The sequence below is a fragment of the Stigmatopora nigra genome, chromosome 17 (genome assembly GCF_051989575.1).
Source record: "Stigmatopora nigra isolate UIUO_SnigA chromosome 17, RoL_Snig_1.1, whole genome shotgun sequence".
In the NCBI taxonomy this organism is placed as follows: domain Eukaryota; kingdom Metazoa; phylum Chordata; class Actinopteri; order Syngnathiformes; family Syngnathidae; genus Stigmatopora; species Stigmatopora nigra.
This window is the reverse complement of record NC_135524.1, coordinates 5,414,778-5,435,788: the sequence shown is the minus strand read 5'-3', so window position 1 is coordinate 5,435,788 and position 21,011 is coordinate 5,414,778. Positions and strand designations below refer to the sequence as shown.

General features: G+C 36.5%; 1 protein-coding gene across 4 annotated transcripts in view; it reads left to right on the top strand.

The window, feature by feature from the left end:
• The window catches only part of tcf4 (transcription factor 4), a 99,946-nt gene that overhangs the window by 19,726 nt on the left and 59,209 nt on the right, over nt 1-21,011 (top strand). For all 4 annotated transcript variants that reach the window (XM_077736850.1, XM_077736849.1, XM_077736848.1 and 1 more), the window contains 2 exons: nt 4,438-4,493; nt 5,330-5,405. In XM_077736850.1, coding sequence (XP_077592976.1) covers nt 4,438-4,493; nt 5,330-5,405 — 132 coding nt within the window. The remainder of the gene's footprint in view (nt 1-4,437; nt 4,494-5,329; nt 5,406-21,011) is intronic.

Here is a 21,011-nt window from a genome sequence, read left to right as displayed (position 1 = left end):
TATATACCATATTTTTTAACCAAATTGTATGCGGTTTCCATCCGTTAACAAAATGTCGGTTCACCAGGAACATTTTTAAATACGATAACGTTTTTTTTTCTTTTTCGTTCGCTGGTAATTAAAAGCAGATGGCGAGGTGCAGCTTTCTTAGTTTGATTAATGCAGCCCAACAGTTTGGAGATTTATACTTTCTGTGCACTTGTTGAAAGACCTCAACTCCTCATCCAACCCTTGGACTTTCTCCAGTATTTTGAAAATGTCTCTCATGCTCTCTCGTGGTATGATTAAGCCTTTACTTATCCTTCTGTTTGCACTACCTTGAAGCTGGCAGGTGTCTGTGAGATAGAGTTTTACAAAATCAACATATACAAAAACTCCTAAGAGGGAAAGAAGCCTTAATTGAATTGTCAAATAAAACTTACCAGGAGACAAAGACACTAGAACTCTCTTTTGTGCACTTCAGTCTCTTGATGCCACTTAATTAGATAACTAATTAATGTATTAACTAATCACTCTGCACAGGAATATACCAAACATACTGTTGATGTTTTACAAACCTGATAAACACATCAACCATAAGCCATTCAAAGTGAGATCAGGATCCATTAGCTGAGGGGTCATCTAATATTTGGCATGTTTTAAGTTCTTTCACATTAGCTATTAAGTTGCTGTTAATGTTATGTCCAAACATTCTCAAGTGAATGCTCATCTTTTAGTGCCGTTGACAGTGTTAGACATCCATCTCTTCTCCTATTTAGTTCTTGTTACAAACAATTTTGATGATTTTGTTCTAATTTAACAGATTGTGTTTGACCTTTAATTTTCCATTGCAAAAAAAATTGATCCTTGCTTTTGGGAGCTGTTTGTTTCTGAACATATTAATCATGCAAATGTTATCATGTGTTTATTATGCGGCCTCAAACTTTCTCCCAGGCAATATTCTGGCTCTGTACTTTCATGTGCATTCTTCTCACTTATTACTTTTACATGTTTGCTAACTGTGATGCTTTTTAGTCTGTGACAATTTTGCTTTTTTTATTTCCTTTTGTTCCTCCGGTGGTAATGGTGTGTAGAGATCTAACCCACAGTTGGCTCGGCTTCACATGGGTTTGTGTAGAGAGACGAGGGGGGGTAGTCAAAGGAATTGGCTGGGTTTCTTATTCTCCGTTCACTGCAGTGAGAGGAAAAATATAGAAAGGGAACGGCCCTACTATTATCAATGTAAATCTCTCTTTTTGGAAAGGCATCTGTAGGCTATGAGTTTAAAAAAATAAATATATATAATAATAAACTCTACTGATCTAAGAAAGCCATGTTTGAACTTGCTAATCTTTTTCTCTACTTTTCCTGTCACTCTTTGCAATTCTTTCCTTCCTTCTATTACTTCACAAGCCCCCCTCTCTATTCATTTAGTGTGTCATTAGCTCTCCAAGCTGTTGTTTGTTTTGCTGCTTTAATGTGCTTTTTTTCCCCAAGCCAAAAAAAAAAGTCAGAAAACAAGTAACATGAAATGGCATATACATATACATATAAAACCCACAATTCGTAAGGTTATGTGAGTGTGTGTGTTTGTGTTTAAGGCCATTGGCAGTAAACTTACTTGGGTCCAGATGTTCTAATTATAGAACAGTTCTGCTGCCTAATGACAGGAAACACTGGCCTTGTGTATGTGTATGCACACATTTACAGGGATGTTTGTGTGTAGTGTGTCAGTGTGTGTGGTGTTGTGCTCTGTTGTATGTGTGCAAAGAATCAATAGACATAGTAACACCATGAATGGGCATTAGACAGAACCGTTAATCTGTTTTTGGTCATTAACCTTATGAACCTGAACTTCCTTCTTAAATTCTTCTCTAATTACATATTTTGTTTCCAAAAACCTTTTTGGTTCCAAAATGAATCACAGACATGTTTTTTTTTGGGTTCTACTTTGATGTGCTATTCCGTTTGAGATATTCCAATATGAGAACCTTAAAATGTTTTACTAAGCCCCTTGTAGAGTTGTTTTTTTTTCCTGAAACATGCAACCAATTGACATTGAAATAACATTTGTATCAGGAATAACATGAAATGCTGATTATCATCTATGTTTGCACAATGAGAATGGAAATAGGAGAAGAATTAGAGACCACATGAATTGGTAGGGAATAATGTTGGCGTAGGCAATGAAGTAGACGGACGTCATTCTGAACTAAGAATTACGTCACTTTATTTGTTGGGCAACCCCTGCCACACATACACACACCCGATAACCCAACACACACACCCGCTTAGAGTGGGATTGCGGGTGTCAGACAGTTTAAGCGGCTTTAAAGGAAAAAAAGATTCAAAGACGTAATCTGACTCTTAATTCTTAGTGTCTCATCTTATTGTGTGTTAGTGCAAGAGCGAGTCTATGTGATAACCCAAGATAATAATGTGAATGGGGTTCAGTCAAAGTACAAGAAGCTTCTGTTGCACGATAAACTCAATCAAATTGTTTCTTTTATCCTTATTAATTCAGCAATGCTTCAATGTTTTTTTCAAAATCTGATAGAACCCCTGGTGGGAGGTAGAAATAGTAAGACTCAGGGCGTGACAGTATATAAATTTAGTGATAGTTTGTATCCCAATAGATATGATCGTGCCAACAATCAATATCGTTTTAAAAAGATGACGAACAGGTCCACTTAAATTAAAGTTAACCCATTGGCTATAATTAATGTAATGGTATTAGATGTCAAATTCATCTTTAATGGGAGAAGGCATTCATCGAATGGTCATTCACCCCCTCTCAGTCAACATAAATTGAAGTGCTATTTAAAAAAGGTAAACATTTTTCACCCAATTCCCAACCTCAACAACTACAACCCCACAACTTTATTACATAGCAATTATTTTGAATGTTTACATACCTTTTTATGTATTTATTTTTTCCTAGCAATGACACAGCTCAGCAACTAGTAGTAAAGGCCAGTTTTTGTGGTTCTTCAGTAGTAACACAGAATCTGCTCACATACGTACAAGCACACATGCACACACACCAGCTAACGGCATTAATATGGCTCTGTTTTGTGTCAAGCTGGTCTTAATATGATCATTGTGAGAGACATGGAGCTGTCTGTCACTCTAAGTTCATTAACTGATGATAGATCACCTACAGTGTTTGTGTGTGCTGATGTGCGTGTGTGTGTGTGTGTGTGTCAATGATGGAAAGAGAGGGTTTTGGGAAAAATCTCCATTTGTGTTTTGCCATTCGTGTGTACCCCCATATCCCCCCACCCCGACCACACACACCCCCACCCCTCTCCCTCTCGCTAGTGTAATTTATAGCCCTCAATCGGAAGCCTTATCAGGTGCAGGACACATGGACGCCTCCTCCTCCACATCTTTTAACTTCTGCACACTAAACTTGTATTTCTTCCACCTCTTTTGCACTCCTCCTTCTGCTTCAATCTTCTTTCCTATCCTCTCTCTTGCCACATCATTAATTGTAAAGCTCTCCATCCTCTTTAACATCACCTTAGCTTCCAAATCATCTCGCACCATACTTTAAGCTTGTCAAATGTATTTTGCTCATAGACTGTATTAAAAAATGTGGTTATATGCAGATGAACTGATGAGCATTTATACCGTCTGCCTTGTTTAAACAAAGTTAAATACTATGAAAATATAAATATACTTTATATTGTTACTCAAGCCGATACCCGCAGTGTAGTAGTATTTTTAATTTAATTTTAAATAATTAATTTAGCTAGTCGTATAAAAATAATTTTAAAAATACAACAATGGTTAGTCATTCAAAAACTATAATATTACTTATAATTAAGTTTTTTAAATGACAAAAAAGTCACTACTTATGAAGGTTAAAAGTCGTAGTGACCACAGTACCACAGAAACGGTTTTAAAAAAAGGTTAAATATGTAGAAAATCATAGTTTTTCAAGGTTGTTTGCCTAGAAGTACACTATAGCATCATTTGTTAATAGCAGGGAATCAAACCTGTGACCTCATAGTCAAGAGACTGACCTTTGCAATGCAGTGGGGATTAGTGGTCTGTGCGAGGCTTATAGGTCCATTACATTTCATACAGACATTAAAAGCTCTGCAATCATAATCAATAATGTTTAATGACATGGAGAAAGGAGAGATGATGATTTACACTGATGTAGTTGATTACACTCTTAGTCTGTACACAGAATGGACACATGGTGCATGGCATATACAAGTGTAATTTTCCACAGTCTTTGACTAAAATTGATTGAGATGTATTGATTAGCACCCAAAATCCAAATTATGGATGTCAGAAATATTAGACATACTCTCTTATAATATATAGTCTAGTCTAATCTAAAAAAAATTACATTTGTGTTATCCATTTCATATGAAGAAGAAATATTCAGTTTTTCATTATTTCTTTTAAATTGTGTATTTTTTCCTTTTTTTTACCATGATACAGATATGGAGGAGAGAACAAGTGCAGGATCATGGGCTGGTGGAAGTCGTTCTTTGAAGGTAAATCAAAAAATATGTGATGATTACAAAAGAAATGTCTTGTTTCTTGTCATTCAACCACTTTATGCTTAACTCACTGGTTGAATATAGAATTGCAACACTAAATAAACTACACACATTACAAATGAAATTGAAAATGTGTATTTTGGTAACAAATTAGTTTACTGATTAATATCAACTGGTAAGACAAGGCTCTTTTTCTAATTATATGATTAAGAATTAGGCCTAATCTCTTCCATGTATCCATCAAAACTTCTGGGAATTGTTTGAGGAAGGTACTTTTTTTCCACTAACCTACCGTGCTTGAGTACACATAGCAAGGGCCATGTAGAAATGGTTGGATGAGTTTGGTATGGGAGAATTTCAGGGCACTGGCCTTGACTGCCCATCTTGCACCTGTAGGATGAAATACAAAAAATACCTTATCTCAACCTGTTTTTTTCCTACCAACATCCTCAAAAATCTCAACCAGAATGTAAAAAGGTCCTCCTGACTACCAGTAGTTCAAATTTGTCCTCTGTAGAGGACATGTATAAACCTAAATATCTCCCACCCAGTGCATCCAATCGCATTGACTCCATTTGTGCTCTTTTAAGGACATTCCGAGCTTTCCAATTACACCAAATTTGTTTTGCAGTATTCCAATTTCTTCACATAGATTGGGGAATTATAAAATAAATGTGATTGGACAACATTTTTTTTCCTGGTAATCAGGAGGATATGTTGTTAAATGAATGCGGTCCTTCTTAAATTCAATGAATTGTTAAAACACAATGATAATGTGAACATGTTTAAACTCTCCCTCTCCTTTCTTTTTCTTCTTTTTTTTTATCCAGAGCTATGCAGAAGGATCTCAGTACATTTCATCACATGACAGCCTTTCGCCTCCTTATACTAACTCCAGGTTAACAGGTACGTGACCTAATGGTTGAGTGTTAAGACATGAAATTTTATGTCTTTCTTGCTTTCGATCTGTGAACTTTTACTACAATGAGTGCAGACTGCGATTGAATGACTCATGTAAAATGGAAGGGTAAACTCGTCAGGGAAACTCGCTATACGCCCCACCCCAACTCCTGCCCTGTCCCCCTTCGGCCCCAGTGTGTGAAAACGCCATGCAGTGTGTGTTCATCTACCCATGATGCACCATGCCTCTGGCCTTCTCTCCGATGTGGCGCCAGTTGTGAGCAAATGGCCATTGACACAGATAAACTCCCCATCTTTCCGGTCTTCTCTCCTCTGCCGATCTTTCTCTCCCTCACACACTTAGAGCTTAATTACCTTTGACTGGATTCATAAAATATGGAGGATGTCAGATCTGAGCCATCCATTTCTGCCATAGTTCTTTCGCGGTGTTGTCTTAGCAGTGGTTTATGGTCTGATATTGAAAATCTTTATATTTCGATAAAATCAATGGTGAGAAAGAAGACACAAATAGCGGTTCTAACCCCAATCATCCATGTTTTGTTACTAGACAAATACATTTATTAGCAGTTCTCTGATTGCTCCTCAAATAAACAATTGTGAAGTTGCATTGTGATACAATATAATTATTTTTAATTAATCCATAAATCAGTAAGGTATTTCCTGGAAAAAAATATGATTCATTTACTCTTGATAATGAAGAAAAAAGTGTGAAGACGATAAAAAAACCAGCGATTCTTGAGAGGATGTGGGCTAAAGAATGAAAAATTCATCATTCTTGTAATATTTTAGGAAGCCATGAATACATGTCCAAGAATGCTTTCACAACCCAGATACAAAACTTTGAGGTTTACTAAAATGATCCATTGAGTATGTGATTTGTTTTGACAGTGTTGTGATTATACTATGTCGCTGCCGTGAGAAGGAGCATGAGTTAGAAATGGAAATATTGTATTCTTCATCTTGCACACGGGAATCTCAATTTACTTTGATAATGATAACACTAAGAGACAGAGACAGCCACATATATAGAAAACATGCACACTAACTTGCATGCGCGTGCACCCAAATACACACTTGTGACTTTTCTTCAGCACAACAGGATAACTTCATTTTAAGTATCAGATTGGGCTTCGTATTCTTTTGTCTTTTCCGTCACTCTCTAACTTATTAGTTAACATAATGCCATATATATGTGAGTGTCACTAACTAGATCTCACATTTCTTTTTCTAAAAAACTAATAATGCTACTTCAGGGAAAAATAAATGAAAAAATCCAGTCCTCACCCACTTTCACCAACATGATGAGATCATTATCTTGTGAACTGTTGGTGTCAAAATCAACAATTGTTCAAAATGGGAGAGGATCTACTAAAATATAAAGCAGTACTTGACTTCCAAGTTTAATTACTGAGTCACAGTGTTTAGACAAAACACAATTCACTGCAAACTATAAGAGTCCATAATTTCATCTAATTCACACAGGACCAAAATGTTGAATAAGTGATCATTAATAACCACTTCTTTCCCTTGCTTCTTTCCCTTTGTTGTCCCATAATAATCTGTTTTCCACCCTATTTTGTAAAATACCCAGTCAAAACAAAAAAGGACAAATATAAATGGGCAAATATTTGTATTGTCACAAGATTGTTACTTGATTATCGGTTGATATTTTCCCAAATTTGATTACCAAAAGAGTGAAATAATGCCGAATTTAATCAACCCAACCTCCTCATGTTTTCAGTGTGAACATAGCCAATGCCTCTTGTTCTTTCTTTGCCTTCCCTACTCTAACCTTGTCTATCTTTCTTAACCCCCCATCAGATTAGAGTGATGTTATGCTCTAGATAATCAGCGGAGGGATTAGTGTCATCTCAGCGACCCTACTAGATTAATCTGCTGCTTTACATACCACACACACATATATATCCACACATACACACACGCATGCACACATGCAGAGAGAAACCCCAAGTGATCTAGCACTGAGAACACTAAGTAGAAATGCATCAACTCATAACTACACGAGGGTTGTGGGATGAATGTGAATTTATGCTTTTTTCATGTTTTTTTTAAATTATTACTTTTGGATGAGTGTTTGAATCAGTGATGGTCTTTTCAGACAGTGTGTATGGTAGTATGAGTTGATATATTGTGTATGTGACTGTAGGTGTTTTTTATGTAGCACTTGATGGGTGTTTGCACGTGTGTCCACCAATTATGTAGTTATTTATTGCAGGAAAGTGTGTACACAATTGGATTGATTTAATTTGCATTTTTAACTTTTGACTTGTGGAAGTAATTAATGTGCTTCTGTGAGTATATGTGGTTTTACTTCATATTTGAGTACTGTAGATATGAACAGACAGAGAACAGGTGCAACTCAGCCCACAAACGTTCTAAATTTGGTGGTTTTATCCTTTAGACAATTCTGTGTAACATTTAAGAGGTTTCATTCTTTTAAATTGCATCTGAGAATGGAACAGACCCATCGCTTGTCATTTTATCGTAATTCAAAATTGTGTCAATCTTTACATGATAACAAATCAAACAAACTTTGCTATTTTTTGCACTAGTTAGAACTTTTCATGTCTAACAGAAAGTTATGAAAGTTTATATTTCAGATTTAACAAAAAGGTCACACCTAAACTCTTCACCCTAAATGTCCCTATGAAAATACCACAAGCCTATTTAAATTCATCACCAGCAAGCAGCAACCTCTGGTCATGCTCTCACACATATTATTATGTCCCACACTTTTGATCAGGTGCATCTCAAAGATGACCCTAAAATGTATTCAATATCAAGAACACAGACTAGTACTTAAAGTAAGCTTAAAGGAGCACTGCATTAAAAATAAAATCAAAAATGAATGAAAACAACAACAAAAATCAAGCACAGTTGTTGACGTTGACTACATCCTCTTCCCCTTATTGTATTGTTGAAATGCAGTGAGTCAGCCGACTGTCTCACCTCTGTGTGACCTTATTAATGAGTGTTGAGCCATGAGGCCGGACCCCCTCAGCAGAGGTCACATCTGGACACTTTATACATCGAAGTCTCTCGCTCTCACTGTCTCTCCTCTTCTCTCACTCCTCCCTTCCCCTTTATTTGTCCTCTTTCTAATTCAGCATTTCTTTTTTTTAATCTTTATCTCTGCATTCTCCTCATATGGTTCCATGGTGTTGTCTTCCCAGCAATACTTGCTCACCTGTCTCCATCTCTATCCTTGGCACCCATTCATTCCCTCAGCTTGGTATGGAGCCAAGGTCACCCTTCTGTCGCTCCCTACTGAGCCTGACCCTTTCTGCTCTGAATGGTTGAAAGGAGAGCAGCGTGAAGCGTTTACTTATCTATATATCTTCTATGTATCACTCTCCATATAAATATATATGTATTTAAATTTCAAAATAATTCAGTAGCAACGGAAATCTGTCTCCTTGTACTTTGCAATTGGCTGGCCACCAATTCAGTTTGACCCCTGCCTAGTGCCAATAGTAGGCTACAGCACCCCTCGTGACCATTGCGAGGTCAAACGGTACAGAGAATGAATGAATTCAGTACCAATACATATTGCTTCTTCTCTTCTCATATTGGAGTTTTCAGACCACCGATACTTCTTCTGGATAGTTAGTAAAATTGTTGAAGTGTGAAGTCACTTCTAAGATAAGAGTCATCTTATTTGTTTGGAAATAGTAAGGCGTCAGAGAATTCATTATTGAAAATTGGTTATGTATTGTGTTATTACTGGCATCACTGATTAATTTAATTTGTTTTGATTAGCTCTGAATGAAACAAAACAGATGCGCTCCCACTCACGTAGTATTTTGAACATAGTCTCTGTATATTGTAAGTACTGGAGACTATTAAGAAGGGGTTGTGTCTCACATGGGAATTGTCAGTGTTATTGGATCCGACATCCTAATCATAGGTCTCGTCAAAGCAGCAGGGTGGAGGGCGGAAATGTAAAAATTGATGTAGAAAAATCAGAAAAGCACTTAGCAGTTCTTGACCTGAGGCAGAATCTGTTCTGGGATATTTTGGGGAAGAAACTTTTTACTTTTACTTCAAATACACTTTATAGCTTCTTTTTGAGGTGGGTTAAAAGGGATAGTATATTAAAGTTGGAGTTTGTACTGTACTGAAAACAGAAGTGCTTGGATGGATGGATGAATAGATGGATGGAAAAGTTGAATAGTGGTATCGAATGATTTAATGTTGTCTTTCATTCATATTAAGTCATTGAAATACAACGATGTCAAAAGCATTAAAAAAAAGGATGGGTATTCATCACCAAACCTTTATTGAGTAAAACCGGGCACATTCTTGAAGACAAATTGAAGGGAAACTGAGAAAGTTTACCATCTACTACAAATCTGTGAAGGAATTGGGAATCCCATCATCAATATTTCAAATGGAAATGGTCAACTTGAACCCCACAAACTTTCACAGTAACAGTTACTCCTATAACCAAAATGAATGAACCCTAAAAATGTCACATCTATTTTAGAGGATACATATGACTGAATGTTTTTTTTTTTAAACGAATATATTTACCAGGACATAGTCAGTGTCTTTCTGTCTGTCACCCATCCAGATGAGGCACCCCAGAGAACAAGCTTGGGTCATACATGTTACACTGTGTGCTTGAGTGTGAGTCTTAACTGCCTGCATGTATGTGTATGTGCCCTTTATCTTTATCTATGCATGTCTGTGCTGTTATGTGAGTGTACAATGCGAGTGTGTGTACGTGTATGCGTGTGTGTCTGTGTGACAGACTGTGAAATGGTGCGTAGTAGCACCTGGGCCCTTCAGTGTTGATTGATCGGCCTGGTCATGTGGAAGAGTCCCATCTGGCCAGCCACACTACAGTATGTGTGTGTACAATGTGTGTGTGGCAGAGAGAGAGAGTGCTTGTGTGTAAGAGGTGACAGAGAAATATAGAGATGTGCAGCCTGAAACAGTATGTTTATTGTGAGAGTGAGCAGGCGAGGGAGTGACAGAGCTAGAGAGAGAGAGAGTGAGTGAGCGAGAGAAACCGCTCTTTGCTTATAAGCATGGCTCCCAAAGGCCAAAGATGAAGTTTATTTCATCATCTGAGCAGAGCAGAGGCTATATTTACATTGCACGCCTCAAAGGAAAATACCCTTTCGTTAGTGCCTAAAATCATTTTCTCGCAGATGTTTTTATTATGTATATTGTTGTGATTTCAGGGTATTTAGAAGGCCTTTTCAGAATGATCTGATGTTTTTTTTCCCCCCTATGCCATTATTGTATGCTTTTAGCTTTGATTTGGGTCAGTATCGTGTTGTAAAACTTGTGACTTGATGGGGAGGCATGGTATTCTGACACTGCATTGTATTGCATTATATATTTGCTTTAAGCAACTAATGCTTAAACTTTACAAAAGCCATACACTGTAAAGGGATGACTGCCCCTGTGAAATCGCCTTTAGTCATATTCATATATCAGATTAGGAGCATTTCCGAATTTATTAAACACTTTCTCACAGACCCACTTCTTCAAGTCGGTGTTAAATGCAAGTGACAGAAATTTTAATCTGATGAAAGAAATAAAATGGAAACGAATACATGAGTAAAAAAATAAAAAATAGTGCAGAGAGAAGCTGAGATAGACTGAGTGAAAATCTGAAAGGAAGACAGTGTTTATTTCTTGAAATGATGCCAACTGATAATTAATGCTCTGACATCATGGTGCTCTAATTAAGCCTGGCATTCATTAAGCTTGGAGAAGGGGAGGTGTTTGTTAGTTTTTTTTTTTTGGATTGGGGATTTGTTAGCTCTTTAGTGATGCACTTTTTAGACAATAGAAGCCAACAAAAAATGGTATCAGACAAAATGGACTTGAGTAATGTGAGGTATTCTAAAAAAGTTAAAGGCTCATCATATTTAAGACAAAATGCATTAAATGATTCAATTCAGGGTGTCCCATACCTACTGCCCATTGTTGGCTGGAATAAGCTCCAGCACCCCTGTTATCCTTATAAGAAGCGGTGTAAGGCAAGCTAAGACAGTAAAACTTGAAAGTTTGAACTGCAGAGATTCAAGGATGCCATATTTTGATCAAGCTCTGATGTTGATATTGAAAACTTATTGCCTAAATTATTGAATAACATCTTACCTTCCAATTTAGGATCAATCTGTGTATAAGGTTGCATTTTAACAAGACAGTTTCCATGTAAATGATGTAACATCTGCTTTGCTGGCAAGTGTTCCGGGTGTGAATCTCATTTCATAGTGTTGGTAAGGAGTTGCAACATTCATATAAAGTTTAGAAAATACTATTTTTTTTCTATGAGTGCATGTAAAATATTTTTTTAATCATGAATTATTTGAACTTTATTTGATGACTGCCTGAGATCAGCTGGGATAGGGGCCAACTTTTATATCGTTTTAGTTAGATTGTTTTCCATTAAATATTCTATTCTAATTCTGCAAAGTTTGTGATAAATTCAACAGATTTAACAGTTGATAGAATCTGTATGTATTATGTAGGGCTGTCACTAATTCAGCTTTTTGGAATCATGTTTTGCTATGGTTTATTTCATCATTTTATCAAATAATGGCCCAAAACAAGTCTGAAATGACCAGATATTTAAATGAAAAAGTTTGGAAAGGGCACTAAAGGACTATGAAATAATTCCCAGAATGTTAAAGGCTGTGCATGTGCAAAACAAATGCATCACCCACAGGTTAAAAAGCTCAACAATACGTTAATTACACAAGTGTTAAAAATGTATACATTAAAGTAGTTAGGACTCCCTATCCATTTTTTTTTTTTGATCAGAGGATTTTCTGATAGCTAATTAGCTGTGGAGGGCTAGCCATCGACAGCTGCATTCATCATCATAAAACGTAATAATTAATGACATTCCAACAAAGAAAAATATGCAAATGAGCACCACTCATTAGCATTTTCATATTCAGATCCCATAATGCTTTTGCTGACAAGGTTGTAATTAATGAAAATTCATGTCTCTTAGCTGAGGCCTAGATTGGATCGCATTCATTCGCAATCCCCCAAACGAGGAGTGGAGAAAAACACGACGGGGATCACTGCCAAGTTTTTAGGGAGATAAGAGGGAGGGGGCAGGGGAGTCATATTGGGAGAGTGAGACAAGTCGGGAGTTAGACAGTCAGATAGACAGAGGGGAAGAAGAGAATGAAATGAAGAAAAAAAAAAGAGAAAGGCAGATGGCGTGAGATGAAAGGAAGACGGGCAGTGAGAGTGTGCCGGATATACAGAGTATCAATTAGAAAGGGAGATCCAAAGACATCGAGAGACAAAATATGAAAAGAAAAACATAAACATATTATATAAAAGAGAACAAAGACATTGACAAATTATAAGAGATGGGCTATAGGTTGTATATACATCATGTTTTTTTTGTTACATCCTTGTATCACATTTCTATAGTGCTTTTAGTGGGCATACAACTTGAAACTTTATCACATTAGATGACTGACATTATGTTTTATTATTTTTGAATAAAATATTTGAACATGGCCCACTTGCACCCTCGGTGAGTGCTACACAAATCATTTGCAAAAAAAAATGAAATTGAAACCACTGCTGAACTTATAGCAATGTGTAAGACAATATTATGGGCATAACTTTATGCAAAATAGGGTAAAAAAGAAAAAATAATTGTGAGGAATTTTATACTTTCGTTAGTGAATTTTTGTGTATATGTTTTCAAGAGCTTTATAAGACAGTGAGCCCTTTGTTTGTTCACAGCTTAGTTAGGCAGGTGAGTAAAACCTGGTTTATGTGGATTTGTGTGTCATCTTATATTTGCTGCATGTTTTGGGATTTGGCGGGCTGCCCCATGCCAGAGTCTTACTGGCACAATAAAGAGACGTGCAGTGCTGGTAACAATTCGGTGGATGAAATGTGCCCTTTTACTCTCCCGTTGAACAGGTGGTCTAAATTCAAATGGGTTGGGGATGTGGTTCTTATGCGATTATGGTGAGTCTTCCATTGAGTGGCAAACAGTGAGATACGCAAAACGTGTGGAGGATTTTATAGGTTTTTTTTATTCAAAAGTTTTTCAACAGCAGGTATAATCAGCTCAGGATTCTAGTTCAAAATAAGTTCTTTGGATTTTACAGTACTTCATGTCTCCGGAATTGATCTTATAAAATTTGTTTTGTGTGTAAAACACAAGGACAAATACTGGAGCTCAATAAGAGTGTATCCTTGTACAATATGATTGTGACAGATAATAGTGTGGTATCTGTGGTCTGTCACCTGAATGATACTAATGGTGACACTTTAGTCTGGAGCAGCTTACTATCATCTTAAGCATTTTTCCATTTTTTAAACAATCATTAAGAGACACAGGGATATGATCATGTCCTTTTGACTAATCATTAGGAGTCATCTCAATGAAATCTAGTATGACATTTTCCTATGACTATTTGATTAATAGTAATGTCCTCAAAAACAAACAAAAACGTGTGTGTGGGTGTGTGCGTGTATGTTTTTGTCTATATTTTGTAAGAAATAATTGAAACTGTGTTCCTTACAAGGGAATTAACAAGGCTTAGATAAATATACAGTAAATTGTTTTAAAAAGAAACAGTGACATAGTCTATTCATTTAAGTAGATAAAACAAAGGGGTGATGGTGCTTGAGTCCTCATATTAATCCATAGGCAGAATAAAACTGTACAGATTACACGGTTTTGGGTTTGTTCAGGATAAAGCCGGATAATCTCAGTAAAGTGCCGTTTTATCGTGGCCTTCAACCTCCTTGTAATGTCTGCTTAGTGAAGAACGGTCAAAAGAATGAATGCGGTACACAGACAACCCTAATGATGTGCATAGTAATGATTGTAACAATAATTACTGTCATTTAGTGCCATTTAGTGAAAGTTGATAGCGCTCCATGTTTCTTGGTGCTTTATCCTGAAGCACATTTTTAAAGTCAGAACAACCATCCATCCCTCCATCTTTCTCCATTCCATAATTTGCATGTTTTTGTAAAATAGTCAGAAGTATTTTCTTAGTTATTTTTTCAGGCTAAAATCTAATTTAAAACTCTAAACATTCTAACAGAGCTTTTGAAATCACAATGTGCCTCGTTTAACATAAAGTCACACTAAGCCGGCGGAGGAGTCGCCTCTGCAACGGTGTTGGAATACTGATGTGTTGTGTTGTGTTGTGTTGTGTTATGGGTGTGTGCGCCTGTGTGTGTGTGTGTGTGTGTGTGTGTGTTTGTGTGAAGTGTTGGCACAAGATAGCAGTTGCCCCCTGGGCCTTGCCAATGTGGCATTGCCTCCTTTGCAGCAGTATGGTATGGTCTCAGTCTTTGTAATGAAACTAACTGTGCATTGTGTGAATGTGATTGTTTGCGCGTGCGCGCATGCTCTTATACTATAATTGTTCTACCCGTTTGATGTGGTTAAACTTAGTTCTAGACTTGGAATTTCAATTATATTTGCAAATTTCTTTGTGTTGGCTTGATCTTGAGTAATAAGTTGTTGTTTTTTTATTAACAGTTTTGGAAATTGTCCTTCCTGCCCTTTTGTTTTGGCCTTTCCTATACTTGTGCTCATTCATTTCCTCCACTTGCCTTTCTTCCCTTGCATTGAACAATTTATCTTCCTTCCTTTTTCACCCACACTCTCCTTCTTCCCCAGTCTGGATATTGTCATTTTTTTGTCAACATCCTATTTAAAAGAAAAGATATCTTCTATATTTCTTATACTGTAAATGCATGCTCATATGAACGATAATGTGGTGATATTTGTTGGTGAATACTGCACTAAATATCAAATTACTGTTGTAGGAAGAAATGCAAGTTGAATTTATTCAAAATATTTTGGAGGAATGCAAATGTCCTTGATTCCAATTGTTAGTGATCTTCTTTCGAGCATTATATTGACAACACCAGTACATTTGTGTTTGTATTTAAAGCTGTCCTGTTTGTGGTTTTGTCTAAACTGAATGTGTCTGTTTTGTCTGCACAGATGTTTCCTGCTGGAGGCTTTTAGGTAACAGCCTTAACAACTGTGTGTGCGTTCGTGTGTGTGTGTGTGTTTCCAAAGTAAAAAAAAAAAGGAGAGAAAACAATTCCCCCAAAACACTGTACTTTAGGTTTTGCTGTGTATTACAACATTGTGTTTATTCTGTCCACGCTGGTTTGAATTTAGTGACAGGTACTGGATACTATGTGGCTAGTCCTGCTGCCTGAATATGTTTGCATGGTGCTTGCCTTCCTCCAAACTAAAGGAGACACTTTTTTTGGAAAAATAATGAATATCGCACTAACTCATAAACTGCAAAATATCTCATTAACATGTTATTTACCGAAAACTAATTTTATGTATTATCGCGGAGTGTCTACAGTTAAAGAGTTCAAGAAATGTCAAAATTAATCTTTAAAAAATGTAAAGAAACCTGCAATTTTATAAATTTGGGCGACCTTTAATAACCTGCCAAGTTGGAATGGTACAATAAGCAGTCAAAACTAGTATTTGTTATATATTAGTTCTAATTAAATTGAGCCACGTGATCCGGTATTTTCTTTTTCTCCTCCATTTTTCCCTCAGTCTGTACTTGACTTTTAATCTCTCTCACTCTCTCTCTCTCACTGAGTAACATATGGTGTACCATGGTACATTTAGCTTGTCACTGATAATGGATGGCTATGGAAGCCCAGTTTTGCTTTAAGCGTTAGCTTGCAGCGCCCTGTCTCAGTGTACATACGTGTGCACGCTTGTGTATCTCTTTTATATCATGGCTGCTGATGATCTCGCTGAGCAAATATGGAGCGAAATCAACCCGAAAAATTCCCCCTTACTCCTTGTCTCACGCTTCTCTTGTCATGTGTTGTGCACATCTCTGCATGACCACTTTACCTATTTAATGGATTCACGGGAAGATATTTGGTGGCCTTTATTTCCAGTTTATTTCAATTGCATTGAGGCATGAGTTGAGGGAAGTGCTGTAACAGTAATATTTTTATGAGCATAAAAGATGTGATGTAATGAATGCATTACATACAGTACAGTATATCTAGATGAAGTTTGAAACAATCTTATTTTTCAAATTGTTAACAAAAAATAACTTTAAAAAAGTAAAACATTTAGAATAATCAATAATCACCATTTGAATGCAAAGCTTTTTTGTCTGTGCTGAGACAAGCCCTTTTTTCTAAAAGTACTATTATTATTGTATTGTATTTTATTGTTGTTGACGCTTTGAAAATACCCATTGATGTGAATGTGAGGGACTTCCCCCTTTGTGATGATGTCATTGTGTTGTTGGTCTGTATTCACTATGAGTAACTGGCATGGTTTCTTTTTTCCCTGAGGTTTAAATGGAATCCAGCTCTAAATAAGTCTCGACCGTTATAGATATAGTTTTTAAAGTATAATAAGTGTCAAGATTTTGTTATTTTGATACGTTCTGACTTTCACAGTGCTGCATTTAAATACAAAAGGTTTAACCTATGAGGAAAAAAAAGTAAACAGAGGATGCATACAATGTTTTACTCCAAATCACTGCCTTTATGTCCTGGCCATTAGTTTCCATGGTAGCAGACGGGGGTGAAATGGTTCCCATGCATCCAGGGCAGTGCCATGGCAGTCGTTGGCACAGTCTGAATAGAACTGTGGGTGACTGGTTTAATTCCCGATTTATGTCTGTATAGGTTGAGAAAGCAGTTTGAAACGATCAGGGAGGTCAGCCGCTGCTAAACAAATAACATTTCGACCAATGTGAGAAAGTAAAATGGAAGATTTCATGCTTTGCTTTGTTTGAATCAGTTGACTTCTTCAGCAATTCGTAAATATATAATTTAAATTAAAATAGGTATGCTTTGTATTATGCTCCCATTGTTCAAATTTTACAACAGTCTTTTTATTATTGTATGTCTCAAGCAAAACCATCTACAATATTTAGTTCTCATTTGACTTCTGTTTGGTTATCAGTAAGTTTGGGTTGTTAGGCAGGTCACAAATGATGCTTTCCTGGTAAAGCTTTATCAAGGTACACTTGATAGAACTTGTGTCCTGCCATTGTTGTTGTGGATGTGACATACTGGCAATTGTGCACATCCTCTGTTTTTGCCGACAAGCTTTTTCCATGTTTAGTTTGAAACAATAAAACAATGAATGTGGGAGGGTAGTGGTCATCTTTCCAAGCTCTATTTTTGTGTGCAGCATAGATCTAGACTTGAGGTGTTGTTGAAGTAAGTCTTCCCCGTTTTGGTGGTTGTGTGCAGGAAGATGTAGTTGAAACGGGCCATTTTAATTGGCCGTTAACCTAATCACCGTTGACTCTAATCAATGTCAATGACCATTATCTGTCACGTTCCCTTTAAGTGAATTGACAACTGAGTACAGGTGACTGCTAGGCTTATTGCAACATATCAAAGCACAAAAAACAAAAAAATGACAATAAGAAAAAGCAATAATGAGCCACAAAATCTTGTTTACTTTTCTTTTCTTGTCGAAAGCAACATAATCTTTTGTTTTCTTTTTCAAAATGTGTTAAGATGACTTCTGTCCTCCCATTTCTTTCCTGACCATTCTCTTGCTGACTGTGTATTTCCACCCTCCTTATTTCCCTTGTCGAACAACGTCAGGCAGAGTCTGTCCTGCTGGGATGAGGCAGCTCTGATCACCATCTCCTAAGAAATGAGTGGGAGCAGATATGTCATTATGTGCAGCCAGGTGGTCGCACTGAAATCTCACAAAGCGTATCAGTGATGCATTGGTCAAAGGCTCTGCAAGTCGAGTGACAACCATGCAGGTGTTCAAAGCCTGTCACATTATTATAAATACAAGGATTAAATTGAGAGTCTGGATAACGCAACAGGGAGTGCTCTAGAGAGAATATGGGATGATGCTGTGTCAAGTGGACCACCTGAAGTTTAAAATAGTCCACTGCAGGAAGCTCTTCAAGAATAGTTTTGAACTAGTATTTGTTTTATTGATAAAAATAAGTCCCCATCCTCAATGAATTGTTTTCATGAAGTAAGGGATTATTTGGATTTTCAAACAGATGAAGTTTTAGCACATTGTGAAATTGTAGCTGGCTGTTTTTTTATACTAAATACTTTTTTTATATTAAATACTCTAGGTACTTTTGCAACATAATTATTCAGGATTCAATTATCTCAAATTGAATAGAATCAATCTGATAGTGTCTTATAAGCATTGTTCATTAGGTATAAATGGAGGCTAATCTTCCTTTAATTTGAAAATGTAATTCATATAATTTCTAAATTTAATTTAAAACACATTTTTGTCATTTAAAAAATGTTATTTACTGTCAACACTTTTATGTTGGTTTTTAAATAACACAATGCTGCATATGCTGGTCAAGACAAGAAGTACTTTTGCATTTTTTGGCCTTCAAATCAATGAACTATTTCAATCATCTTAACATAACAAAATAAATAAACAGAAATAAGAGAAGTAGAAAAAAAATCATTAAAGGAACTTTAGAGAGATGTACAATGGAAGAAAAGGATGCCTGTTTCGGCACAAACGAATGTGACAGGTAGAAATCTATGTGACGCTGAACCCTGGAATCCTTTGACCTTTGCCCCCTCTAGTCTGACAGCACCTGACCCATCATCCATCTCTGTAAGGTCGCCCCTCCTTCTACTAAAGTCTTACCATAGAGAAAAGCAGACAGGTTTCGGTGAGGGGGAAAAAAAGAGTTAGTTACAATTTCCACTCAGACTCCCCCAAAAAATAGAAAAAAACTGTGGTCGACCGCTACATTTTCTCTGTGAAGTCATTATACTACCTTGTTAGGAAAACAGTAGTGTATGCTCATTGTGCACCAGCCTGTGCAGCCCAATTTCATTGTCTTAATAAGGTGCCCTTTAATTAAGAGTAAATGCATTGTGTCATTCACCTCAATGTTCTGCATTTAGTGTGAAGGCTAAGAGAGAAGAATAAGCCCAAAGTGCCACTGACCACACCTCATTTAACCAGAAACACACAACCGTAAGTGGACAGATGGGTTCAAGTTCACCTGCAAATTATACATAATCAACTCCAAGTTAAAAGAAATTAGATGTTTGTTTGTCCAGAACAATTTGCCATTTTAGTTGGGTGCGTGAAACTATTTTAGAAATTAATCTTGTCAATTATTGGAAGGGTTATTGTATCAAACCGGTAGAATGGCACGCAAATCAGGAGAAACGATGCTAATTAGTATCTTAATTTAGAAGCAATTTTTGACTAGTGATTTTTATTGAGATTATTTTTTACTTAGAAATACTGTAATTATAATTAAGTACATGAATAAAAATCACTGGATGTTCACTCTTTAGTTTAACTGACAGGTCATCGACCTTCATAATTCTGCTATTGCATAAACAGAAATGAAAATTGAAATTCATAGCCCTAAATAGAAATTATACCAAAACAATAGGTCAAATTAATATATAATAAAAAGATATTAAATATATATTTATATATAAGGATATTGATAAATGTGTCCAATTGTAGTATTATAATAAATAAGCTTTGTAAATTACCAAAATATAAATTAGACAAAAATATGCAAATTATTAATTTGATTAGTGATTTAATAAAAAAAAATGTTTTTTTTTAAATAGAAAGGGAATTAGTTTTCATTGTACTATAACATGCTCTCCTCTTGTTTCGGCCTCCTGTTAGTGACATGAATAGCTTTTGGGTCACAACCGTGCGTATTTATTTAGTCAGACTGTGCAAGTGTGCCGCCTTCTGCTGTGTCGCCCGTGCTGCTCATTGTGATGCACTTTAATACTTACCATATTGTGTTGCTAATTCAAAATTTCACACCTTTCCTCTTGTTGCTACCTCTCTCTTTGTCTCCCTTCGTCATTTCCCATCCGTCGCAAGCCCGAAGACAAGAGGAAACGTGTTAAATCCATCTCTAAGAGCCTTTTCAATTCAGCATTAGCCGACGTCGTCTGTCTTCTACACAATACGAGAACACAATTTAGCATCCATTTTCTTTACTCTGCCGCTAAATGTTGTCTCATCAATAATAGATTCGAAACAGACATTTAGTTCTAGGTAATCCGGGATGTTTTACCGCATATTTTGTTCTTTTGTGTGTGTGCGTGTGTTTTATTCTTTTCTGAATATAATTAGAATATGTTGTTTGCTCCGTTTGTGTTTGGAGGCTTAGCTCCTAGTGGATGTTCACTCCAGATGCTTTTGTGTCCAAGGTTTGGGTGGAAGTGATGCCCAAAATCCTCAAGACAAAGACAATCATTGTTGTGAGGAAAAAAATGCATCCAGGAAATATTTAAATCTTTTGAAATCTCCATTAAGTACGACATTATAAAGGAAAACTGGATATTGCACCGACAAAATGACTATCAAAAGAGAGACAGAGAAAAAAGAAACGGCACCATAATAGTCTTCCTTAACCTCCTGCAGAGTTTCAGGTGCCATGTTTATTTCCCACCTTCCAATAGATCAGAGCAAACCAAAGGCAGAGTGATCAATTCACGTCGTCTATGAAGGATGCCAAATAGAGTCAAACCCCAACCAAAGTAAATGCCATGCCATGGAGCGAGAATAGAGAAGGAGAAAAAGGGAAGGAGGGGATG